This window comes from Petaurus breviceps, unplaced genomic scaffold (genome assembly GCF_028583685.1).
Source record: "Petaurus breviceps papuanus isolate PSGF00001 unplaced genomic scaffold, PetGlider_PUasm1.0 90895, whole genome shotgun sequence".
Taxonomy (NCBI): domain Eukaryota; kingdom Metazoa; phylum Chordata; class Mammalia; order Diprotodontia; family Petauridae; genus Petaurus; species Petaurus breviceps.
Window position 1 is genome coordinate 30,419,422 of NW_027187372.1, and position 27,403 is coordinate 30,446,824.

General features: G+C 38.1%; 1 protein-coding gene across 10 annotated transcripts in view; it reads left to right on the top strand.

Moving 5' to 3' along the window:
• MDM4 (MDM4 regulator of p53) overlaps positions 1–26,632 on the top strand; it is a 52,693-nt gene extending 26,061 nt beyond the window's left edge. Inside the window, exons 6-12 of one of the 10 annotated variants that reach the window (XM_069074652.1) lie at positions 2,108–2,175; positions 2,903–3,002; positions 6,526–6,686; positions 7,488–7,634; positions 15,667–15,747; positions 18,383–18,911; positions 25,401–26,632. In XM_069074652.1, the coding sequence (XP_068930753.1) occupies positions 2,108–2,175; positions 2,903–3,002; positions 6,526–6,686; positions 7,488–7,634; positions 15,667–15,747; positions 18,383–18,911; positions 25,401–25,411 (1,097 nt within the window). In that variant the 3' untranslated portion in view covers positions 25,412–26,632. Of the gene's footprint in view, positions 1–2,107; positions 2,176–2,902; positions 3,003–6,525; positions 6,687–7,487; positions 7,635–11,402; positions 11,603–15,666; positions 15,748–18,382; positions 24,570–25,400 lie in introns of those variants that run through there. The other 9 variants (XM_069074654.1, XM_069074651.1, XM_069074653.1 and 6 more) reach the window with 9 other exon arrangements.
• The last annotated feature ends 771 nt before the right edge of the window (positions 26,633–27,403 follow it).

Genomic DNA, 27,403 nt, shown 5'->3' on the forward strand with positions numbered 1-27,403 from the left:
TTAATTAACTTGTGCAGCAGTTCAGCTGCTATAGAATCTATATTTCTTTGAGCACTAAAGGAAGGAAACGTAGCAATAAATTGCTGGTATTTCAGTAGATACCTAGGAAATCAATAAACTTTGTGTCTAATAATTGAATTATAACAATATAGGATATATCTATATATGTTTATCTAGATTTATCTGTGCATAAACACACATGTATTTAAAGTCCTCCCATTTTTTTTTTACTTCATTTGTTGTTTCAAACTAATTTTGCAGGAGTTAGCTTGCCACAAATGTTATCAATACATAATCTTTTCTTCTTGTGACAGAATTTGCCCCCAAATGTTTTTGTGATTTCCCTTCCTATAGCAGTTGCACTTTTGTGAGTGAACATTTCTTTGGCTATTTTTGTTAACTTAAATGGATTGGATATTGTATTTTCCATTAGTAAAGGAAAGGAAAGGACATTTCACCTGGGATATACCTTTTGATTGAAGGGAATGCTATTATTTTAAAGAAACTTGTTCCATTAAAACATCTGTGTGTTTGAGTAGGATAATAAAGGGAAACAGGTATGGCAGATCTTGGCATTTATTTGGCACTTCCACTCTTTGCATGTTAGTTACCCTAGAGGTGATTTCTACTTTGTTTTGTTTTACCAGTTGCTTTAATAGAAATAAGTAGCTGTTTTGGAGTTACGTGTTACAGTAACTGTCTAACTAGCTCTTTATCTTTGTGCTATCCTAACTTTTTATTAAAGGACAGTATATAGCAGCAAAGCTTTTCTCAAAAGAAACAATAATGTGCTTTGACCTCTTCATCTTCTATCTTTAAGCATTTTTTTTAAACTACAAAGCATGTCTCTTTAGTTATCAAAAAAATTAACAGAACTATGGCAGTTTTGGAGAGTTCTGTTTTGTACCAACAGCTGTATTGTCAATGAGTTAAGATTGAAAGGTCTTCAGTCTTTCCTTGGAAGTCCTTAAATAAGGTTGTCAATGATTGTGTCATGCGTGGAATTGAAGAGGATAGATATGACTATGCTGAGAGCCATTCTCATTGTAACTCAGGTGTATATATGTGTCTACATAACAAGTACTCCTAGTGGTCACACTAGTGAGGTAGTGGTCACAGAGGCCATTTAGTCCAGTCCCCCTCATTTTACAGATGAGAAAATGGAATGATTTGCCCAAGGTTATATAGTAGTAAGTCAGCTTTACAGGTGAGATCTGAACCTAGGGCCTTTGACTTCAGAACCAGTGTTATTTCCTTGATGATTCTTTCCCTTGCTGCTTATTTTTCTCAGACTTTACTTCTCTCTCCTTTTGTGCTTGTAAGATTTCCAAGTGTTGGAGTCTTTGAAATGCATTTTTCCTTTGGAATGATTTAGTCCCCAAATGGTAGTCTCACTAAGGATTATTGTAATTTGTTCACCTTGATAAAGTCTTTCATCTGCCTACTCTGCCCTTTTTTTGGAGCATACATGACCAGAATAATTAATGTTGTGTTTTAGGCACCTACAGTCTTATATCAAGTCATGAGTCCTGTCTAATGTAGTTGTCAAATAACTAGCTGATACTCATAGTATAATTGGTACTGGATTAGATAAGTATGCTTATTTATAAATGAAGGAAGTGGAGAGATTTCTGTTTTCAGATTTCTTGTAGATCTTTACAGATTTGGCAGTTTGATTAAAAATATGAGGAAACCACATGTGAAGGAGCTCTTAAAGAGTTCTCTACCACATCTTATTTAACGAGGTTCTCTTTCTAATTGTAGCCATGTTTTCAAAATTTCTTAGAGAAATTTGGAAACTTACTGTAGAAGAACACTTGTAGCCATCTTGCTCTTAAGTAAAGCATCTCCTCTTCCTTACCCTCTCCCTTTCCCCCCAAATTTTACTTTATCATTTAATTTTTAACCAGGCCTATCTTGACTTAGCATTCTTATCTTTGATTCCTCTCTCCCTGCTAATGAAAGCATTATGCACTCATCATGGAGGCCTACACTTGTAATGGCCAAGTCCGGATCCAGGAATGCTTGCTGAGGTCCTTTTTGTGTGGAAAGAATGGTTATTACCAGGGAAGGTTTTTTTTTTCCTTTTGTTTTACTTGCCATCTAGATGCTGCACAGAATCTCACTCTCGAACAGGATCAGAGTATGGATATTCCGAGCCGAGATCAACTGAAGGTAAAATCACCAACCGGTGACTTCTTTTGTTGTACAGAGTGGCCCCTTCTCTGTACCTCTGGATCTTAGGCTCCCAAAACCTTTCCTCCTTGTAGTCAAACTTGACAGATAAAGTTCTTGGGAGTCTACAGACCAAGGACAGAGTGAACCTTCTCTGTTCCATAACAGAGTTCCAGTCTCTGAGTCTTTCTTGGGATGTAGCACTTCTTATCTTTATTCCTTCCAGTTTACACTTTCTTTTGAGTTTGTGTATGTGTGTATGCGCATGTGTTTTGAGCAAGCTGCTTTACTGGAATTGAAACATCTTATGTGCAAGTAAGGACTAATCAGGCAGTTTCTTGTAGTTTTCCCCAAAACTACAGAAACTGTTCCTATAATCTTGATTTTTACATTCATTAAACCAATCTTCTAGGAAATGCTTCCTTTATTTTAGTAGTAGGCTAGAGGGAGGCCAGGTGCTGACCGATTGTTCAAAATGACAGTTTTTGGCCTCTTGTTCAGCTGAGATTTTCCTCAGGTTTGGGACTTCCCAGCTCCACTCATAGTGGGGTTAGGGAAGATAAACTGACTCTGAATTTAAATGAGTGTTTACTTCAGTGTTCACTTTCTTGTGCATAACCCATTGTGTTGCACTTTTACTGGTGACTCAGAATGGAACTGCTACATCCCCTTGGCCCAGTCTAGTCTACCACACTCATTGGATGGTTTTCTCCTTCCTTCCATTTAGCAAGGTGCAGAGGGAAGTTCTAGTCCAGGGAATGGACCTGAAGAGGGTGATGCTCCTGCTTTGTCTACCTCACAGCGCAAATGCAGAAGTCCAAGATCAGGTAAGGTTTGAATTAAAGCAGTGCATACTTTTGTTGTGGGCTATAAAAATGACCCTCTGATAAAATCCTCCTCCAGTGTGTTATTGTAGCATCATGGTGTGACTCTGGGCTCTGGAAGGCTACATTAGCAGAACCTAAGTTTTGGCAGATACTGCCAAACTGGGAAGAATTTGAATGTATAGCTTTTTTTTTTGCATTATTTATTTACCTTTTTTTAAAAACTATTTTTAGTTTACATCATTCATTTCCACAAGATTTTGAGTTACAAAATTTCTTCCCATTTTTCCCCTACCCACCACCCCAAAACAGCAATCCCATTGAATATCCCCTCCCCCAGTCTGTTCTCTCCCATGTCTTCCCCCATGCCCTCTCCGACTTTCTGGTAGGTCACTGTGGATCTCTGTGCCCCAGTGCCTGTATATCTTATTTCCCAGTTACATGTAAAATAAGCATAATAATAATATATACATTTTAAACATTTGATTTTAAACCTTTGAATTTAAGATTTTTTCCTTACCTCCCTCGTCACCCACCCTTACTGAGAAGATAAGCAATTCAGTATAGGGTGTACATGTGTAGCTATGCAAAACATTTCTAGTGGATATATTGTGAAAGATTGACTATATTTCCCTCCATCCTATCTCACCCCCCACTTGTTCTGTTCTCTACTTTGCTCCTGTCCCTTTTGAAAAGTGAGTGCTTCCAGCTTCCCTTCCCCCCAGCTTGCCCTCCTTCCATCATCCCTCCTCTTCATCCCCTTCCCCCCTCCTCTCCTGTAGGGTGAGATAGCCTATTTAGTGTGTATGTCATTCCCTCCCTAAGCCAAATTCATAGAGAATAAAGTTGACTCATTCCCTTTTGCCTTCCTGTTCTTCCCCTCCATTGTAACAGTTTCCCCTTGCCTCTTCTATATGAGATAATTTACCCCATTCTATTGCTCCCCATCTCTTCTCATTATATTTCTCTCTTACCTCTTAATTTCACCTTTTAAGTATCATCTCTTCCTATTCAACTGGTCCTGTACCCTCTGTCTATGTATACCTCTACACATATATACACAAATTCACATATGTATTCATATGCCCATATACCCACCTATATAGACATATACATACACACACACATTTCTATTTCCTTCAACTATTCTCATACTGAGAAAAGTTTCATAAGTTACAATTCTCGTTTTTCCATGTAGGAATGTAAGTAGTTCAACTTTGATAAGTTCCTTATGATTTCTTTTCCCTGTTTACCTTCTCATGCTTGTCTTACTTCTTGTATGTGAATGTCAAATTTTCTATTCAACTCTGCTTTTTTCATCAAGAATTAAAGTCTTATATTTCATTGAATGATCATATTTTCCCCTGAAACATGATACTGAGATTTGCTGGGTAGGTGATTTTTGGTTTTAATATCAACTCCTTTGACCTCCAGAATATCATATTCCAAGCCCTTCGATACCTCAGTGTAGAAGATGCCATATCCTGTGTTAGCCTGATTGTGTTTCCACAATATTAAAATTGTTTCTTCCTGACTGCTTGTAATATTTTCTCCTTGATCTGGGCATTCCAGAACCTAGCTATAATATTCCTAGGAGTTTTCTTTTTGGGATCTTTTTCAGGAGGTGATTCTTTCAACCTCTGTTTTGCCCTCTGGTTCTAAAACATCAGGGAAGTTTTCCTTGAGAATTTCTTGAAGGATGATTTCTAGGTTCTTTTTTTGGTCATGGTTTTCAGGTAGTTCAATAATTTTTAAATATCTCTCCTGGATCTATTTTCCAGGTCAGTGGTTTTTTCAGTGAGGTATTTCACATTGCCTTCTATTTTTTCATTTGTTTGGATTTGTTTAATAGTATCTTGATTTCTCATAAAGTCACTAGTTTCCATTTGCTCCATTCTAATTCTGAAGGAATGATTCTCTTCAGTGAACTTTTGAGATTCTTTTTCCATCTGGCAAATTCGGCTTTTAAGGCATTCTTCTCCTCATTGCCTTTTTGAGCCTCTTTTGCCATTTGAGTTAGTCTATTTTTTAAGGTGTTATTTTTTTCAGTCAGATTGTTGACTCTCATTTTGTAATTTTCTTGCATCATTCTCATTTCTCTTCCCAATTTTTCCTCCACTTCTCTTATTTGGCTTTCAAAATCCTTCTTAAGCTCCTCTATGGCCTGTAAGCAGCTTACTATTTTCTTTAAGTGTCTGGTGCAGGAGTTCTGACTTCACTGTCTTCCTCCTGTTCCATGCCCTGATCCTTTTTGTCCCCAAAAAAGGAATCCAAAGTTGGATTGCTGTGCTTGCTTTGCTTCCTTTGCTTGCTCATGTTGCCACTCAATTACTTGACTTTTGAGCTTTTTGCCACAGAAGGGGGAGCTGTGTCCCAATCGCTGGGGTTTTCTCAGCTGCTGGAGCTGTTACTTGGCTGCCCTCTCAGAAGCCTCCACAAGCTCTGACACACTAGTCATACACCCCAGCACCTCCACCCCAGACAGTGATCCAGATCCAAGCAGTTTAAAGCAAGAGCGATTACCCCTCAGACCGGTTGCTTTGTCCCCCTACAATCTGCAGGCCAGGATCTCTGAAGCAGCCACATGGCTGCAGCCACCATACCTCAGCTGCTTCTCCCTCCGGGGGGCAGAGGGCATACTACACTCCCGGACTCCCTGTTCCAAAAGTCATACTGACCTTTCACTTTGTCTTTGGCATTCATGGGTTGATAATTCTGGAAACTGCCACAGCTGCTGGTGATCTACTCTCCTGAAGGAAGAGAGCTTCAATTTACTTATTTAGTTTACTCATGGTTACTAAGTAGTAGAGACAAGTTTTGAATTCAAGTGTTCTATCACCTCGGTGAATCAGATGTGCTCTCCTGTCCTCCACAGTGGGGGTACTAGGAGTGCTAGTGAAGGCTTAGGAAAAATGTGTGGATGTGATAAGCAGCTTGGGACACTGGTAAGGGCAAAGGGAAAGAAAGAACATTGAAGGGTGGCTAGGTGGCGCACTGACCCTGGAATTAGGATTTGAGTTTAAATCTGGCCTCAAACACTTAGTATTTACTAGCCGTGTGACCTTAGGCAAGTCACTTAATCTCAATTGCCCTGCCTTTCCCCCTCTAAAAATAGCAGCGCCCCCCCCCCCAAAAAAAAAATTAAAAAAAGCATCGGAAGTAAAAAGTTTTGTTTGGGCTTTTATTTTTTTTAAAGGAGGTTATATAAAAAATTGGAGGAGGGAGAGTGTAGCGGAAGAAAAAAAAGGTTGGGAGTGTTGGGAGTACTGTAAATTACCTACCTCTGGCTTAGAGGTTAGAACCATGAACCAGGCCGTTGGAAGCACTACAGTATATTCTTTGCTCCATCATTAAATTATTAAAGACCTGGAGCAGATCATTTAATGAGTATTTCATCTGAACAGTAGGAAGAATAATTCCTGTTCATTATCTACTTTGTACAGCAGTTTGTGGGGATTTTTAAAGAATGTAGCTTCTTCAGTTTCACGTACATAGATTCATTGTCATTCTCATTCGACTTCGATAGATGAAGACTTGATAGAAAATTTAACCCCAAGCAAGTCACCTAGGCTAGACCTTGTGTTCGAGGAATGGGATGTGGCTGGCCTGCCTTGGTGGTTCTTAGGAAACTTGAGAAACAACTACACACCTAGAAGTAATGGCTCAACTGACTTACAGACAAATCAGGTAAATGCCTATCAGATTTGTAGGGGTTGTGCTTTTTCTTTCTTGTAATTTCAGGGTTGTTTTTTTTTTTGTTCAAGTGAGAGAATGAAATTTGTTTCTCTCTTGCTTTTGACAGGAGCATGTATTTTTTGTTTTCAGTTGGAGAATATAGTAGTCTAAATGCATAGACACATCAACCTCTTTAGCTTTTCAAGGGTGCTCGGGAAAGAATAGACACAGAACATTAGTAGATTGATGCAGAAATAGAATACTCCATGGAGAAAACTAGACATTTATTTGGTTTGTGTAATTAGATTATTTGTGCTCATCTTCCTGTCCTCCAGGAGTTCAGAAAGTGCCAGGGCAAAGGGCTTTGGGAGCCTTCATTATTTACCTCCCAATATTTCATCACTAAACTTAATTGATCGTTAAAGGAATAGGTTCCATCTTTTTGCAGTGCCATTTGTGGGAGGGAGTTGTTGTTGAGCAAATCTTTGTTATCTGCAACCTTTCAAAATCTTCTGAATTGTTACTCTAGTCTTACGGCAGCTGTCTCAGTAGAAGGAGCTGAATTTAGCAAGTGCCTTTCAGTGTGAGAATTTACTGATTCTATTACTGTGGAGAATTCATTGCCTTCATCATCTTTTGACTATTTCCTTTGGCTAATATAAGGATATAGTAGGTGGTTAATTCATTGAATGATGGTCAGTGTGGAAAGCCAGGTCCTCCTTAAGAGTGAGAAGTTATTTAAGTTAGGTGGCATTAACTTATGACTTAATATTCACCCTCACTTTCATCTACTTTCACCTTCTTATTCTTTAGGATATCGATACTGCCATTGTTTCAGACACTACGGATGACTTGTGGTTCTTGAACGAGTCAGGACCAGAGCAGCTAAATGTTGCAGTAAAAGTTGAAGCTACTGATACTGAACAAGCAAGTGAAGGAGGGAAAGAGGCTGACAAAAAGGTTTGTCCTGGAAGTCTTGTTAATCATGTGTGTGCACATTTTGTAAATAAGCTCGCTCAAGTCGTGGACTGTGTCTTAAGCCATTTTGTATCTCCAGTGCCTAGTAAGCGTCTTCAGGACAGTAGGTCCTCAGCAAATTGTTGTAGATGCTTTACTCATACAGTGCCCTCTTATTACGTATTTTTCTTTTTTCCCATCTCTTAGAAGATAAGCTTTTAAAAAATTTCATAATTTACCCATCTTCATTTTACTATAACCTTCTATAAGCAGGAAAGAAAGCAGTAGCTGACTTGTCTCTATTTACGTATTCTTTCGTTCTGTAATTTTCCTTCTGGAAACCTGTTCAGGTAATATAGAGCATAGTCAGGAGGCAGAGTAAGTAGACTTTTAAGTCATAAAAGGTATTTTTTTGTACCAGAGAAATAAACAGCCAGAAAGAAACATCCTTGAAAAACAAACATCCCCCAGTTATCCTAAAAGAAAAAATCCAGTGAAAATCATGCCCCAAATAAACTTTATGTATATGACTCTATTTCCTTTTAAAAATGATTTTCAGATTGCCCAAATTAACAGAAGAGGAAGTAAAAAACTTAACCCCATCTCAGAAAAAGAAATTGAACAAGCCATGAATGAACTCCCTAGGAAAAAATCTCTAGGGCCAAATGGATTTATAAGTGAATTCTATCAAACATTTAAAGAACAGTTAATTCCAGTACTTTATAGACTATTTAGGAAAATTGGTGGAGTCCTACCAAATTCTTTTTATGATACAAATATGGTACTGATACCTAAATCGAGAAGAACCAAAACAGAGAAAGAAAATTATAGACCAATTTCCCTAATGGATATAGATGCAAAAATCTTAAGTAAAATATTAGGAAAAAAGATTATAGCAAGTAATAATACACTACAAGAATAATATGCTTTGGGGTGGCCAGGTAGCACAGCGAGTAAGAGCACCGGCCCCAATGTTGAGAAGACCTGGAGATCGAATCCTGGGCTCAGACACTTAGCACCCACCCAGAAACACCTGGCCGTGTAGCCTTGAGCAAGTTACTTAACCCCAATTGCTTAGGAGTGGCCAGGTGGCTCAGCGAGTAAGAGCACCGGCTCCAGTGTCGGGATAATCTGGATCAAATCCAGGCTCAGATACTCAGCACCACACCCAGAAATAATAACTGGCCGTGTAACTTTGAGCAAGTTACTTAACCCCGATTGCTTTAAAAAAAAAAAAAGAAGAAGAATATGCTTTGATTAGGTAAGATTTATTCCAGGAATGCAAGGCTGTTTCAGTATTAGGAAAACTATCAGTATATTTAATCATATCAACAAAACTAGTAGAAACCATATGATTATCTCAATAGATAAAGAAAAATTTTGACAATACAACACCCTGTTAAAAACACTGGAAAGCAGAGGAATAAATGGAATCTTCCTTAAAATGATAAGTAGCATCTACCTAAAACCATCAGCAAGTATTATATGTAATGGGGATAAGCAAGAAGCATTTCCAGTAAGATCAGGGGTGAAACAAGGATATCCACTATCACCCCTGTTATTCAATTTGGTACTAGAAATGTTAGTGGTAGCAATGAGAGAAAAAAAAGAAATTGAAGGAATTAGAATAGTCAAAGAAACCAAGCTATCACTCTTTGCAGATGATATAATGATATACTTAGAGAATCAAGTAAAAACTACCTGAAACTTTAGCAACGTTGCAGGATATAAAATAAACCCACAAAAATCTTTGGCATTCCTATATATTTCTTTTTTTTTTTTTTTTGGCGGGTAATTGGGTTAAAGTAACTTGCAAGATGTCACGCGGCTAGGTTTTTTTTGTGTTTTTTTTTTTTCTGTTAAGTGTCTGAGTCTGGATCTGAACTCAGGTCCTCCTAACTTCAGGGCTGGTGCTCTACTTGCTGCACCACCTAGCCGCCCTGTTCCTTTATATTTCTAATGAAGCCCAACAGCAAGAAATAGAAAGAAAAATTCCATTTAAAATTACTGTAGACATAAAACACTTGGGAGGGTCCTTGCCAAAACAAACCCAGGAACTATATGAACACAATTAAAAAACACTTTTTTTTTTTTAAGCAATCGGGGTTAAGTAACTTGCTCAAGGTTACACGGCCAGTTATTTCTGTGTGTGGTGCTGAGTGTGTGAGCCCGGGATTCGATCTCCAGGTCGTCCCAACACTGGAGCCGGTACGCTTACTCGCTGAGCCACCTGGCCGCCCCTAAGCAATTGGGGTTAAGTAACTTGCTCAAGGTTACACGGCCAGGTGTTTCTGGGTGGGTGCTAAGTGTCTGAGCCTGGGATTCGATCTCCAGGTCTTCTCAACACTGGAGCCGGTGCTCTTACTTGCTGTTCTACCTGGCCGCCCCTAAAAAACACTTTTCACACAAATAAAGTCAGATCTAAATAATTGCAAAAACATCAGTTGCTTGTGGTTAGACCAAGCTAATATAATAAAAATGACAATTTTGCCTAAATTAATTTACTTATTTAGTGCCACGCCAATCAAACTACCAAAAAATTTATTTTATAGAGCTAGAAAAAATAATAACAGTCATCTGGAAGAACAAAAGGTCCAGAATATCAAGGGAATTAATGAAAAGAAATGTTAGGAAAGGTGGCCTAGTCATACCAGATTTTAAACTGTATTATAAAGCAGCAGTCATCAAAACCACTTGGTACTGGCTGAGAAATAGAATGGTGGATCAGTGGAATAGATTATGTACATAAGACACAATAGTCTATGACTATAGTAGCCTACTGTTTGATAAACCTAAAGACTCCAGCTTCTGGGATAAGGACTCACTATTTGACAAAAACTGCTGGGAAAACTGGAAAATAGTATGGCAGAAACTGGGAACAGACCAGTATCATACCATATACCAAAATATAGTCTAAAATGGGTTCACAGTTTAGGTAAAAAGGCTGATAATATAAGCATCTGAGAGAGCAAGGAGTAGTTTGCACGTCAGATTTATGGAGAAGGGAAAAATTTATGAACAAACGAGATAGAGCATTACAAAATTCAAAATGGGTAATTTTGATTACATTAAATCGAAAAGTTTTTGTTACAAAGCCAATGTAACCAAGGTTAGGAGGGAAGTGGAAAATTGGAATAGAATTTTTACAACCACTGTCTTTGATAAAGGCCTCATTTTTTAAATATACAGAGAACTGAGTCAAATTTATAGGACTACAAATCATTCCCCAGTTGATAAGTGGTCAAAGGATATGAACAGGAAGTTTTCAGAGGAAGAAATTAAAGATATCTATAATCATGAAAAAATGCTCTAAGTCATTATTAGAGAAATGCAAATCAAAACAACTCTTAGGTATCACGTTTTACTGGTCAGATTAGCTAACATGACAATACTGGAAAATGATAAATGTTGGAGAAGATGTGGGAAAGCTGGAACACGAATTCACTGTTGGTAGAACTGTGAGCTGATCCAATCATTCTGGAGAGCAATTTGGAACTATGCCCAAGGGGCTATAAAAATGTGCATGCCCTTTGACCCAGCAATACCACTTTTAGGGCTGTATCCCAGCTCTTTTTGTGGTGGCGAAGAATTGGGAATCAGGGAAATGGATGCCCATCAACTGGGGGATGGCTGAACAAGTGGTATATGAATGTAATGGAATACTATTGTACTATAAGAAATGAGGGGACTTCATTCTAATCAGGAGAGACTTATATAAATTGATGCTGAGTGAGGAGAGCAGAACGAGGAGAACATTGTACACAATTACAGATGCATTTCTCTGTGAAGACTTACTCTGATAGACTGGGCTCCACTCAGCAATGCAAGGCTATAAGACAACTCCAAAGGACTCATAATGGAAAAAGCTATTCACATCCAGAGAAAGAATTATGGAGTCTGAATGCAGATTGAAGCAAAGTAGTTTCTCTCTTTCATTTTGTTTGGTTTCTTCTTTGTTCATTCCATTGGCTATAATTCTTTATAACTTGACTAATGTTTAATGTGAAGGTATATGTGGAATCTGTATTGGATTGCATGCTGCCATGGTGGGGGGAGGAGGGGAGAGGAGAGGGAAGGAGAGAAAATTTGGAACTCAACAACTTGTGAAACTGAATGTTGTAAACTAAAAATAAATAAATTTTAAAAAAGTTTTAAAATGATCTTCACAGGAATTGAGTTTTGTGGAAGATAGACATTTGTGCATATACTTGTGTTGGGTTTTTTTGCCTTTTTTTTTGGAGGGCAATTGGGGTTAAGTGACTTGCCCAAGGTCACATGGCTAGTTTTTGTGTTAAGTGTCTGAGGCTGGATTTGAACTCAGGTCCTCCTGACTCCAGGGCCGGTGCTCTATTCACTGCACACCTAGCTGCCCCTTGCTTGTGTTCTTAGACTGGTGAGATGCAAAGCTGCAAAAGTATGTAGAGATGCTTAAGATAGGAAGAGAGGCTTATCATTGGCAAATATGGATTAAACATTTGGTTTTGACAGTTGTATGCCTTTTTGGAAAAGTATTCCTAACATGAAACTTATGATTCTGTGAACTCTGAATTGGAACTGTTATATTTACTGTATCACAAATTAAAACCATTATTTTTCAGTTGAATAGAAACTTTTAGGTAGGGTCAGGGAAAAAAGCATAATTTTGTTGGCAGCATGATTTTTTTCTTAAAATAATTATAAACAAGAACAATCAAAAACGTATCCGTATATGTATCATAGGCATATCTATGCTCCCTTCTGAATTTGTTTCTAGGTCTGTTACCTTTTGACTCTTTTGTCCATATAGTTGGAGACAGTGAGTGTGTATGCTGTTCAGGTTTAGGCGTAAAGTGAAAAGCTCTGGATGTAGAGTCTAGCAGACCTGGCTTTTTATAATTTTGAATTTCCTTTACCTTTATAAGCTACCATTCCATCTCCAAATGCCTTTTCCTTCTTAAACTTTTTCTTCATCCTCCCTATAGCCCCTGCTATAGCTTCACTTGCTTTTCTTCCCAGTCTTCACCATTTAGTTCACTGGTTCAGCTCTCCTCTCCCCTCTCTTGAATCCTTTGTTCAGTTGTTCTTCTAGCACTCATGTCTTGTCAGACGCAATCCTGGATTATTCTTCATCCTCCTCCACCTTTGTTCCATTATTGTGCTATTGAATGGAGCTAGATGAAGGCAAATAGTGCTGCCTGGGTATACTACAAATTAGTTATTTAATTTCAGTTGTACTTTCAGTACAGTTAAGGTGATCTTTTTACTTCTTCCTAATTGATTCTCTGTCCCACTTTTCACAGCAGCTGTACCTTCCCTTCTCTCCTCAAGCCTCACCGCCATTCCCTCCCACCACTCTCCCAGTTGAGAGTCTTCCTCATACTTTACTGAGAAAATTGAGGCCATTCATCTTAGACTCCTGTTTGTCTCTAAAATGCCTCTTGACATAATCCCCATTCCTTTTTTACTCCACTAAGAGGTGGCATTGCTCCTCACCACCGAGGCAAATAAGACCCTTTCCATGTATCTTCAGTCCTCTCCCCTCCAGCTTCTCTAGCAGAGTACTCCCATAATCATCCCCTCTCTCCAATAGTCAGTCTTTACCTATCTTTTGGTTCCTTCTTTGCTGCCTGTAAACATAACCAAGTCTCCAACAATCTTAGAAGGAAAAAAAACCTCACTGGATCCAACCATCCCTCTTGTTACTATCTTATGTCCTTCCTCCCTTTTGCAGTCTGATTCTTAGAAGTTTGTCTTACATGCCTTTACCTACTACTTCTCTTGCTCACATCATTTCTCAACTTCTTTCAATCTGGCTTTTTTTTTTTAACCTCATCACTTACATGAACTTGTTTTCTCTAAAATTACCAATGATCTCTTTTGGCTGTGGCAAAGGAATTGCTGTATCTGGTGATCCATCAATTCTCATTCTTCTTGAACTATTTGTAGTATTTAGTGCTTCTGACATTGTCCCCTCCCAGGAACTCTTTCCTTTCTGGGTTTTGTAACACTCCTCTGTTCTGTTTTCTCTCCTCACTCTTCTCATTCTCCTTGGCTGGCTCATCTTAAGACTGTCCAGGGTCCCATCTCTTCTGTCTCTATACTCTGATTTAGTGAACTCATCACTTCCCAGGATTCATCATCTTCCCCATACAAATGACTCCTCTATCTAGATATGTAGCACGTTTCTCTCTTGAGCTCCAGGCCACATGACCAAACGCCAAAAGACATTTCAAACTGGATGTAAATAGTCCTTTCCAGTTCAATATGTCCGAAACAGAACATCTCTTGCTCTTCTTTCTCCCTGCCCCAATCCCAACAATCTGTCTTCCATATAACTAATAAATTGGTTCTCCTTAATTACATGTCTGAACCTGTCACTCTCCTTAGTGGCTCCCTTGTATCTCAAGGATACAATGTAGACTCCTTTCTTGGCATTTATGGTTTTTCAGTCTACCTTTTCAACTTTGTTGCACATTTCTCCTCTTTACTTATTGCTTACTTATGCATATTATTATATGTAATCTCTGGTAGAGCCAAAGTGATCTTTTTATTGTACTCTTCTATGACACTTCCAGCTCCCATTTTTGTATCTTTAATGGGCTGCCTATCCTCTATACATGGAATGTCATTTCTGACCTTGACCTGTTAGAATCCCAAATGTCCTTCCACACACTGCTCGACTCTGCTTGATCTCAGCTAATAGTGTCATCTTCTGAATTACTATGTAATTTTTATATGCTTGTATATGTCATTCTGTCCCCCACTCTGCCCTCAAGAGAATTCATATTCCTTAAAGCCAGGGACTGGTTCACTTTTGTCTTAGCTCAGTTCCTGGAACATAGATGCTTATTTGATGCTTGTTGATTGACTGACCAGGTACAATCGCAGTTCTGTCATTCATTACACATGTGACCTTGGAAGGCCACTCCATTGTTCATGTTTTCAGTTACTTCTTTTGTAAAATATAAGTTGGACTAGGTGACCCGGGATTCTTTCTGGCTCCAAATCTAGATTTGAATGATATTAGTTCTCCTTTACATAAGCTTTAAGATTTGTAAAGCACTTTATATATATAGTTGTTGCATTTGTTCCTCACAAAAACCCTGGGAGGTAGATGCTATTACCAACCTTATTTTACAGATAAGGAAACTAAGCCTGAGAGATGTTAAGTAACTTACCCAGGGTCACTGTTAATAAGCATCTAAGGCAGGATTTGAAACAATTTCTTCCTGACTTCAAATCCAGCACTCTTATCTGCCTCATCTAAATATCTGCCATCTATCTGCCTCCTACATCCTCTTCTAAATCTATCATATAAGCTTGTGTATTTCTTTTGATTTGATTTTTTTTTAGTGACAATATTACATTAATTTGCCATAATTTTTTAAAAACCTTTAGTTACTGGGTTTACTTATTTGCTGTTAGATTTTTGCCCTTAAAAAAACATACTATAAATATTTTTGTATATTTATATAAAATTTGTATATTTATATAAAAGGTCCTTTTCTCCTTTTTATGATATCTTTAAGATAGAATTTTTGTAGGGGAATGAATCAGAAGTTATGATTACTTTTGTGACTTTTTGTTATTGCCAGATTGCTATGAGCATCTTTTCATAAGAAAGCCAGAATACCAACGATTTTGTTAGACTTTTCTATATGAAAAGTGAAAAGAAAATAACTACTTTAGTTTTTAGATTCTTATCACTTTTTGTAAATACTTCCCCAAAAGTTCAAAATAAAGATGTTGTTGTCCCTTGCCTTTAGAAACTTCAAGTCATCTGTTAGTGACTGTTAGGATGCCTCTTTCTGTTTCCTATAAAGGGACAGACTTTTGCTGCCACCCCTCTTGAATACTTGGGGAATACTTTGGTCCTGTTCAGCTGTTGAGAAGCTGATAGGAACTGTTCAGAGCCTCAACTTAGAATCCCGTCCAAACTGTTCCCTTGGTAGTGCTAGTGACAAAAGCAGTATGTGCAATTTAGATGTCATTCTGTTCTGTGCCACAAGCTAATTGTGCTAATCTTGCTAATGAGGGTTTTTTTTTTAATTCCCAGTTGATTGAAGTTAGGATATTTGATGACCTTGAGGACTCTCAGTGCTTAAGTGATGACACAGATACGGAAGTTACCTCTGAGGTAGGATACTTTTTATTAAAACATCTACTTGTGTAGCCTGTATTTTCCAAAATACAGTTCCATCAGTTGGTTTTGGTTGAAGAATATACACTGGTACGTCTTTTTTTTCCTTAATTTCTGCTGGAATACTTAGAGTCAAGAGGTATTGGTGCTTGTTTAGATATTGTTGGAAATTTTTATTGATTGTTGTGAAAATAAGGGAATGGATTTGATTCCATTATCTTACTTGGTTGTATATATGGAGGCACTATGGCTTTAAATGGCTGCTTGTCTGTTTCTTTTTTCCTAAAGCCATCTTAGATATGATGCAAGATCTAAATCAGGTATTTCAAACTCATAGAGAACCATTCATCTTATATACTATCTTTGTGTAACTCTGGAGAGAGACTTCTTTATCATATTTTACTGGGCAGTTCTTGCCTTAGAACAGTATTTAAGTATCACTTAAAATTTTAAATGTTTTTCTGCTGAGTAGAAGCAGAAGGAAGTAGAATGAACATTTTTTAAAAAAAAATGCACAAATATATAGATTCATAAGGAAAGCTATTAATGAAATTTGGGGATGAAATCCTTGGGATGTGTAGGTGGTTTCCATTGCTTCTTCATAACCCAGGATCATATTTAAACCTTGCTTTTCCCTTTTATGGGTATTGTTTAGACAGTTTCTTTTGCTAGGTACCCTGTACCTCTGAACATAGGAGGGGAGGGCAGGATTGAGGAGGAAGAGGTATGGAAAAGTAGATTTCACAGTGCTTCATTTTGCTGCTGTATTTGCAGTTTATATAGGACAATGGAAGAGAGGAAAAAATCAGTAAATAAAGGATATTTAAGATTGCCTGGGAATTTCATTTATCTAATTAATTAGCCCCTTTGACTGTTAACACACAGCATTAGCACTTGACCATCTCTAGGGAGTAATGTGAAACCTGTCAGCCCAGTTCTTGACCATTTTGTATAAAAGTTTATCATAGCCCTTTATATCCTAATTAAACTTCTATTGGAAATTTAGGTTAATGATTTAGAGAGAAAATCTTGCAAAATGTTTCCTTGGTTTGAGTTTCTAAAATTTGACAAATTCTCTCCTTTCTGAGGACTTCATAATATTTTTGTCTAGAATTTCATAGCTCACTCTAATTTCAACATGAGGCTTCTAGAATTTCTATAGAATTTCTTTGAGGATATCTACAACATAGAAGGTATTCCAGAAGCCTCAGTGCAGTGTTGAGTCTCTATTAGAAAAGCTTGTAGAAACGGACAGATCCAAAGGTTCTGTGCCTTACTGTCTAAAGTGTACTCTATCTTAATAAATGGGATTGCTTCAGCCTTTAGGTAATTGAATCGTGGTTCTTTAGTAATAGTTGGTTTTGGCCAGAGAATAATTAAGGTAATGAGTCAGCACAAACAAATTACCTGTATTAAATACTTTTGACTTGTTCTGGCTACCCTTAAAGGAAGGCATTTCCAGTTGAGTGACCTAGTGTTTCCTGATTGCAATGTGAAGGAAAAAGGGGTAAAATAAAACTAGCATACAAAGACCCGGGTCTTTTTAAGTTTAAGGGTTCTTTGATATAGAACCTACCCATCAGTGCTATTGAAGGAAATAGCATAAATAGATGGATTTTATCATACTAATAATAGCTGTATGAGTGCTGGGGATACAAAAAGAAGCCAAAAGACAGGCTCTGCCCTCAAGGAGCTTACAATTAAAAGTAGCTTAGCATTCATATAGCGCTTACTGTATGCCAGGCACTGTGCTAAACACTTTATTATTGCTATCTTATTTGATCCTCACAACAAGCCTGCAAGGTAGGTGCTGTTTTTATCAGCATTTTTATCCCCATTTTACAGATGGGGAAACAGAAGCAAACCGAGGCTAAGTGGCTTTCCCAGGGTCACACAGCTAATCAAGTGTTTAAAGCTGGATTAGACCTCAGGTCTTCCTGACTTCAGGCCGGAAACTATACATTACACTACTGGCGAGTATTTGCCAAATCTGGGTAGTAATACAAACTCATTCCCCCCCCCCCCCCGACCTTTTAAGAGATGTTAACTAGGTAAGAAGTTTGAGTCTTCTTGTACCTTTACCTCAGGTAATGTTGATTGGACAAGACACAGTACAAAAAGGAGAGAAGGAATGAGTAGTGTAAAATTTACTATCTACAACCTGATTAAAATAAAGGTAGCATTCTTCAGAAAAGCCTTATTACCCCTTAATTTGAATCTTGACAATTCTCTCAAGCAATGTGCTTCATTCAAGTCCTGCTTTGCTACATCAATCTGGCAGAAAAGTGATCCTGGGTTCTTGAAGGCTGTGCAGAGTGGAAGCTGGTGGATCCTGCCAAGCTAAAACATATTCATTATTTGGGTCTGGAGATTGAATAGATATTTGTCTCCTTAGGACAGGCCTCCTTATTTCGAGAGAGGCTCATTACTCAAAGGTGAACCACTATGAGGTAATGGATTTTTCTACCCATAGCAACCCATGAAAATAATAGCAGTGCCATTAGTCACAGCTCCTTATCAGGGAGTGTGGGACATCTTCTGACCAGCCTGAGGGAATTTTGTTTTCTGCTTGCTTCTTCTTTTATGTAGAATTGTACTCAAGTGATTAACCTGAAATCTGTTGATTCTGTAGGGTGAATGGCAGTGTACCAAGTGCAAGAAGTTTAACTCTCCAAGCAAAAGGTACTGTTTCCGATGTTGGGCACTGAGAAAAGATTGGTATTCAGATTGCCCTAAGCTATCCCATTCCCTTTCTGTGTCCAATATCCCGGCCATGCCAGTGAAGAAAGAAGACCAAGGAATTGATGTCCCTGATTGTCGAAGAACCATATCTGATCCCCTTGTCCGACCCAAAGAACCATGTAAGGTGGAAGAAAAGGCTAAACTACTGGACTCGTGCAGCTCGGTGGAATTCTTGGATTTGGCACAGAGTTCTGAAAGCCAGGAGACCATTTCAAGCATAGGGGAACAGTCAGACAACCTTTATGAACAGAATACAGATACAGCAGCTATGGATAATTGCAGAAATCTCTTTAAGCCATGCAAATTGTGCGAGAAGAGGCCACGAGATGGGAATATCATTCATGGGAGGACCGCTCACTTAGTGGCTTGTTTTCGCTGTGCCAAAAGATTGAAGAAGACCAGGGCTCCGTGTCCCATTTGTAAGAAATCAATTCAGATGGTCATCAAAATCTTTGTGGCCTAGCTTTTTAGCTCACTGAGTTTTACAGACCTGATAACCAGCCATGTCAGGGCTCCAAACTTCAGTGGTGAGCATCTGCACTTAGGGTATGGTCTTAGTATGTCCCTCTTTTTTGCGTGCCATTCCTGGTAAAGTCACCTGGAGTCTGAGCAGGAGGTGTTTGGGACTAGATAGCTTTTCCTGAAGTTTCTCTTTTGAGAACCTTTTAAAATGAATGACTAATAGTTCTTCAGAGATGACTCAGCCAAATGAAAAGTACTTGGAATGGCTGCCCTTCTTTCCTTCACAGGTTGAGGTAGATAGAGAAGGATCTGAGAGGGAAGCATGACACAAACATGAGCCTTCTTTTCTAAGCTGTTAGGGGTTTCAAGTTCCTGGAAAAAACTTACTGTTGATAACAGCCTTTGACACTCAAGATGATTAGGAAAAAATTGAAGGTGGCGATTTGAAAACACAAACATTAATCTTAAGATCATTCCCTCAGATTATGGCAGTCCAGTGGATCTCTTCACTTTGCAGTCACATTGCTCATTTATAAGAAGGACAAGGGCCTTGAGCAAAGCAGAGTAGCCACTGATGTTTTTCTTTTCATTGTTCCCTAGACTGATTTGTTTTGTTTACTGAACCTGTTATAGAACCCTTAGACTTAGTGCACAAAACTTCATTGCTGAAAGGGCATTGTCACAGATCTCTAGAATAATGATCTCTAAGATCTGGCAATTCTCTTTTTTCAGATGAAAAAAGTAAAGTTCAGAGGTATTGTCACCCAAAGTCACACAGCCTGTGACAGTGAGGACCAAGATTCTGGACTTCAAGAAATAGAAGTATTTAAATTGTGCATTTGATTGAAATACTAAATTATACTGAAACATTTTGAAGAGTATCACTATTCAAAGGGATTTTCTCTATGAAACTCTGCCTCAGTGTTTTAAGTAGCCTCTAGTTTTTTTTCTTCTCTTCCATTTTGCCGCATCAAAAGAGTGAGTTACTTGAGAGTGGTTATGATGGTATATGATTGAGATCTACACTACTTGTACTAAGTTCAGTTATATAACAAATTCAGTTCTGTAGACATTTATTAGCCACCTCTTATAGACATGGCACTGTACTAGGTCCCAAGGCGGTGTAAGGACTCAAATCCTTGCTATCAAAGGAGTAGTTTTGTAAAGTTATAATTTTTTATAGAGTGCAAATTAAAAGAATTTAGGGAGGGGGAAAAATACGTATATAGTAATGAGAAAACTCATGTATTCAGGAGAGCATGTAAATTTCAAACGGCAGTGAGAGCAAATGTATGGGTGTATGAAAGTCTTTAACAAATTTTTAGTATTTTAATTCTGTACAACTTTCACCTCTCAGATATTCAGCTTGTCTTTCTTTTATTTTAGCCTTTGTTTTTCATTTGTCCCTTTTGTGCCAAGTGTTATCCTCAGAAGATCCTAAGATATACATTAGAACCTAGCCTGATTGAATCGCTCTTGATCCCTCTTTTGAGGACCTGTCACCAGTATCTGTTTTTGATTGTTTTCTCTTCCTCACTGCTACCAAAATGCTATTATGCTATAGGCCTGGTGTGGTGGAACTGAAGTAGTAACCGGGCTCTTCATGGAGTCTGGAGGGGGTAAGGGAAGTCCATATTTATACAAACTTCCTCCCCCCCTCCAGTCTTCTCTTGCTTTGAGATGTGTGTTCAGAGCTTCATAGATTCAAAGCTGGAATAAACAGCATCCTGTCTATTCCAAGCCTATAGTTTTACAAACTGTACTTGACTCTCCTCTTAGTTTTGAAAAGATTTCAAAATATGTCCATAGAAATAACCTATTTGCCTATCTCCTTTTGTTGATTTTTCACCCATTTCTTTTGTGAACACTGTAAGTCACCAGATAAGCAGCTGTATCTATATACACACACATTTATGTTGTATAAAAACAAACGGGTTAAAAGGACTTTAAAAAGTGAACGATTTCCAGGTTTTGTTCTGAAGAGGCTTGATTACATTAACTTCATACTTAGTATACTAAAATATTTTGTACAAGTATTTCAGGCTTATTCTGTCTTTAATAGTTTAATAAGTCTCAGCATCAAGTATACCTATAGGTATTACCATTTCTTAGTAAATTATTTAAAGATTTTCATAGCTTTCTATAAATTAAAAGGATGCTAGAAGTTATTCACCTCCACCTCAGACCTACTGCAAAATTAGCTTTGACTTCTACCCACTTTGACAACAGCAAGCTAATAACAGATTTTGTTTTGTATGTAATTTTGTCTGTGTGTGTGTATGTGTGTGTACATGTGTGTGCGTGCATGTATGAGTATAGGTCCATTCCTTTGCATTTGTGGATAAGAATTGTTTGTTATGATTGTTGTTTTGTTTGTTTTTGGGGGGAGCGGTACTACAAATTTGTAGCTATTTTTTATATGGTAGCATCTAATTTTGGTCACTCATGATCGCTTTGCAATATTGTCTTCTCTGTGGGGAGTCATTTGTATAAAGCTAGTGCACCTTAGTTTGTGGATTTTAAGAGCATTTTTGGATGTGATGGTGGGCTTTATGAATTTTAGTTCAGAAACTAGCTGAGTTTTCTTCTAGTGAGGTCTATGTGCTCATGAAAGAAGCACATGGTTTGGATACTGTGAATCTTTTTTTTCATTTAGTTACCTTTTCAAATTGATTGAGTGACTTTTTAAATTTTTTTTTTTGCTTTTTGGAGGATAATTGGGGTTAAGTGACTTGCCCAAAGTCACATGGCTAGTAAGTGTGTTAGGTATCTGAGGCTGGAGTTGAGCTTGGGTCTTCCTGACTCTAGGGCTGGTGCTCTATTCACTGCCATGTAGCCACCCCAAGAGTGATGCTTACAAATGAAAACCTAAGACTTCTAAATTTATCAAGAGAAGAATAATTTTAAACTGTATATGAAGAACAGGAACTTGAGACATGGACTTTTTGCAACTTATGCCTGGAAATATCTGTGGAAATATCATCCCCATTGTCAGAGGGCAGACAAAATGTCTTCTTCTCATTTCACTGCCACTAGAGATGCTACCAGCACGTGTTACTAGAATTTTCCAGAAGTACCTTTGATTGGTGGTATGCATAACGCAGGTCAGAGAATGAAAGGAAAGCAAGATAGTTCATCCGGAGTTTGATGGGTGAGGGGAGTCCCAGGAGGGGGAAGTTGTGTTATTGTGACCTCATTTTTCTTGAGTACTGGTATACTCTCCTTTCAAATGCTAAACCTACATGTTTGTTTTAGTCATTGCTTTGCTCCTTTTATTAGAGCTTCCAGAAAGCATCATATTAATGAGATGTTCTAATGATCTGAGAAAAGCATTATTGAGCATGCTACCCTTAGGTTGTTTTTTTTTTTTTTTAAGAAACAAGCACATTAAGGTCTTGCTTGTATATTTAAATGTAGAGGTCGGTTTCCTCTACCCCTCTAGTAAGAGGCTTTTTGAGGGACTATAAAATGTCAGACAGCAAAATAATTTTTGAAAGCCGTACTGATGTATATTTCAGAGTTATCTGAAGTCCAGAATGCTCTATCTCTTGCTGCTTATGTATTGCCGAGTAATTTATTGCTTCTTCAGTGTCTAGTACCATCATTTCTCTGTTCTGGATCAGCTATGCAAAAGGCAGTGCCTCAGAAGTACAACATTTCCACGAAGAGCAGCTATTTAATTCTTTGTGACAACCCTTTCTGGGAAATGAGCACTATTGGTGTTAGATCAGAATCTCTCTGCTCAAGTCTTTTAATTTTTTTCATGTTTGATTTCTGCTCAGATTGAGGCCATAGGATTTTAGGGCAGTGTTTCTATACTTGAAGCCAGTATGCACAAGTTCCCTTTTCACCCCCACGACTAGTTTATGTCTATTTAGTACTCCACAATTAATTTTTGGCATAAAACTGTTGTTGTCCTGGAGGTAAATGTGGGAACAGGAAAGGTGGGACAGCAAACTCACCTTGAGGAACCTGAGGCTACCTGGGCTTTTTGACTTGAAGAAGCCCTCCCAGCCCATATAACTGAGCACTCTGAAACAAGGCTTATCCTACTAGGGCAAGGCTCTTTCTTGTCCTCTTGTTGGCCACTTAGGTTAGCTTCCTTTTGAGTAAGAACCAAAGTTTCTCCTTTGCTTAATTCCTTTAATAAGCCACTGAAGATCTGGGGGGAGGGGGGGATTTGAAAAGTAATTTCAGATAAAGTGCCTAAACGCTAGTGTGCCTTCTCTTAGTTTGTGGGATTGGTGGCAGAGGGGAAGTCAGGTACAAGTGGAGAGAGCCAGCCAGCAGCCAGGCTGGGTCTGAATAGGGATGAGGACCCTTGGAAGGGCCAGGCTTGGACTCTGGTGTATGGAATAATTAGTTCTGCCAAGGAAGCTGAAGGGAGAGTGAGTGGTCTATGGAAAAATCTCTGTTACTTAAATGCTTTTTTTGATGATGATCTTAACATTGAGCAAACATTACAGTATAAAGAAATAGTAAAAGGCTGTATGTGAACCCTTTTAACATGTGTTAGGTGCAATTTTTAAAAGTGTAAGTTACATCTCATGCCAAAATAGCAAAATTATGACCTTTTGAACTTATCTTTGTTTTTGTTTTATGTATTTTTAAATATTGATGCTCTTATATGTGTTTATGTATATGTGTGTGTGTGTGTGTGTATATATATATATATATATATATATTTTTTTTTTTTTGTCATAAACCCTTCCTTGAAGTAAATAAGTATGGTCCAAAAAAAGCAACCCAACATGTTACTCATACCTGAAAATGTCTCTTTTATTCTGTGCCTCAAGGCTGTATGCTCTCTGTCAAGAGAGATGCCACAGGGTTCTGTCCTGCCTCCCACCACTAAGTTGTTGTTTGACCTTGGGCAAGTCACAACCTCTGAACCTTCATTCCTTCATCTGTAAATAAGGATAATAATACCTGCCCTGCCTACCTCAAGGGTTTTGAGTGTCACATGCTTTAAAAAGCTCTACAGCTTTTCAGTGATGCATTTTATTTGCTACATAATGGGGTAGTGTTAAGATGGCATTACCCTGATGGCAGACAAGTCTTGGGCAGATGTTTCAGGTACTCATATCCAGAAAATGGGACTCATAAACTCACAGGTCTCCTTGTCTGGCAATGAGCTGATCAGGCTAATGTTGGGTGTAGCTGCTGCAGAGGACTGAGTGGTTTTTGTCAGGATAATGGCTTTATGGAAGATTGTGTAGCTTCAGGTAGTAGTTTCCAGCACTACTACCACACAGTTAACTGCCACACCATTATTTGGGAACACAAAAGTTCTTTTGTTCTTTGCACTTGTGTAGTTGGTACAGAAGTCACTGCCAGTGTGTCAATAAACTTGCAGCTTATGTTAGATTTTTGCACAGGTGCTGAAGCAAGTATTTTTATTTTAGGTTTGAGGAGAAAGAATTGTTATCAGTTAATCTTGAATAGCTCAACGACGTGTTCATATATGAGGAGAAAAGTTTTTATTCTTAACCTAGTTTTCTTAAGTCTTGTTCTGTAGCATCTGTGTGTATTTGGCATTTGCAAATATTTAATGCTTTTGAATAAATACTGAAGTTGTATTTTGCCTGTTCATATTAAATAGATCTTTAATTTTGTCCTTGTGATGTCATTATTGGAAAGATAAGTTATTTTACTTGTTTGAGTGAAATTTCAGTTTTAGGTAATGACAATCTTTGCATGACTTCGGGGAGAGCAGAGCTCTACTGTGTTAGAGGAGTCATCAATTTCACCAGGAACATCCATAGGTAGTAGAAGTGATGTGCTCTGTCTCCTTTCAGTTTCCTAGTCTTATGGAAAACAAACTCCAAGAATTCAAAATGGGGCTCTTTTCTGCTTTCTTCTCTTTATTTCTTCCCACTGCCCACAGCCCTACAATTCAGGAGGGCAGGAGTAATACCACCAAAACAAAAGCCTTGCTCTGGAAAGGGACCTTAGAGGCCATTGAGTAGGGCAGCCCCTCCCATAACCCCATTTTGCAAATTAGAAAACCGAGGAGCAGTGATGTCTTATGAGTTGGCCCAGGATCACTCACTCCACTATGTATGTATGAGGTCAGATTTGATCCCACATAATCCCGACTTCCTGGTCCAATGCCCTATCTACTACTGCACTGTCTTGCCTTTAAAAGTTATGTATAGTAATTGATAATCCCAACTTCCTGGTCCAATGCCCCATCCACTATTGCACTGTTTTGCCTTTAAAGGTTATATATAGTAATTGAGCTTAAGCTTTGCACATCAAATTCATTTTTCCAAAGGATCATTCACACGTGCAAGTCTTTTTAGTATACTAATGGGCCTTTCCCAACTAATAATTCTTTCAGCAAACCCTTATTAAGCATCTCCTTTGCAATTTTCCATTGTAACTTTTCAGCTTCACAGTTTCTTTGATGTTGATTTTAACTTGATTTTTTTTCCCACTTTGAGGTTGGAACTGATCAACTGTGGAGACAATCTCTTTGCAAATAGATACCTCTGAGGCTCCTTTAGTGACCTCATGCTGTCTATTAGTGTTCTTCAAATAGAGTTCACTAACCCTGGAAATGGCACTTACGGCAAAAGAGAGACATTAATGGAGTTTCAGAGTGGCAGAAGCTGCAAAGTTCTTTGGGCTGCTCACCAGGCTGATTGGATTGAAGAAACTAGAACTTCCCCCAAGCTGCCATTGCCGCTGCTACCCAGGTAGAAGACACTTGACTGGCAAATCAAAATCCCTACTCTTGTAATCAATGTGTATTACTTCTAACAAAATGATGTAACAGTTCTTCCACCAGAGGGCACCAGTGGCTCAATTCTTTGAATGACTTCTGGGGAAGAGATAGTTAATCGAGTTCAAATAGGTAGTTCATTTAACCAACCCATGGTTATTTATACATAACACTTCTCAGGTTCCTGTCTGTAGTTAAGTGTTCTTATTCCCTGTACTTTGAAGAATCTTGTTTGTGAGACCTCCATACTATTCATGTCCATTTCTTAATTTATTTCTCCATCTCTAGGCTACTTCGCAATAGCTAATTTTAAAAATTAAAAACCTGAATATTTCAGTTCCTTTTCCCCTGGCTTATGCAGATGAGTAGCACTGCTCTACAGTTTCCTTTGCTTCCTCTCACACATTCTCCCTCCCTTTTGCCAGAAGGGTAGGTGGAAGAAAGAACCTATTTCAGCCAGAGCTTGCAATCTGCACAAACACTTAAGCTGTGTCTCATGTGAAATTGCCTTTTTTGAGGAACCTGTCATACTGATTGGTAGATGTCTTATAATATGGTGATTCTTTAGGATAGAATCCATTTTCCTTTTTCAAATGAAGGTGGGCAAGTGCTCTCAATATGGTGTTCATGAACCCCTTGGTGATGGATTTCTGAGGTCTATGAACTTGTGTTTTTAAAAAATATATATACATATATTTTAATTATTTCAACATCATTGGTTTCCTTTGCAATCCCATGTATTTTCTTTTATGCGTTTAAAAACATTTTGAGAGACTTCAGACTGCCCAAAGAGTTCATGATAGAAACAGTTTAGCCCAGTGCAAGCACTTCTAGAAACTTGTATAATATATATATCATGTGTATCATGTAATATATATCATATATCATGCAAATATCATTCATCTTTGTATCCCCTATAACCTCTTAAAATAAAATTTTAAATGAAAATGTTATATGTGTGGTATGTGTGTATATAGTACCTTCTGATCATTCCCTCTTAATTGCTGGGGAGGGAAGGCAGTTGCTTTCAACATTTTGTACCTGGAAATGGTGACCAAGAGAAAAATGAAAGGGAGTTCCATTAGCTTGCATCCACAAATGTACCTAACTGTACTCTAATGGACACCCGAGAATTAACAGGACAGCTAGGCCAATTATAATTTGATAGGAGTGTTTATTAACTGGTCGGGACTGCCTCTCAGACCAAAAGATAGCATTGAGCTTACTGTTAGACATAATTTTATAGACAATGTGATTGCTAGTGACAGAATATGTTTCTAAGGGGTTAGCATTGTTTCCATTGAAGCAAAGCTTTCTCAGTATTATTCTTGTTGAAGCAAAACATTCTCAGTATTATTCCTATTGAAGCAAAGCATTCTCAGTATTATCCCTATTGAAACAAAGCCTTAGTATTATTTCTATTGAAGCAAAGCAAAGCCATAGTCCCTTAGCAAAGCCTTGGATACAAACATAAACAGACCTGAATCCATGGGAATCTGTGGTGAGCAACACAGGTGAAACATTTCTTTACTATTGGAGCCTATTAGGTGGTTTCCAAGGAACCCAGTAGGGGTCCCCTCTAGCAGGTTTAAGGGGGCTCTAGTGTATAATTTCTGATGGGCACTTCAGTACTAAAGGCTTTGCAAAGGTTAATCCAGAAAAGGCACTGTCCATTGAACCAGAATTCTACCGGTTACTCTACCAGCACTGTAGTTTAGATCC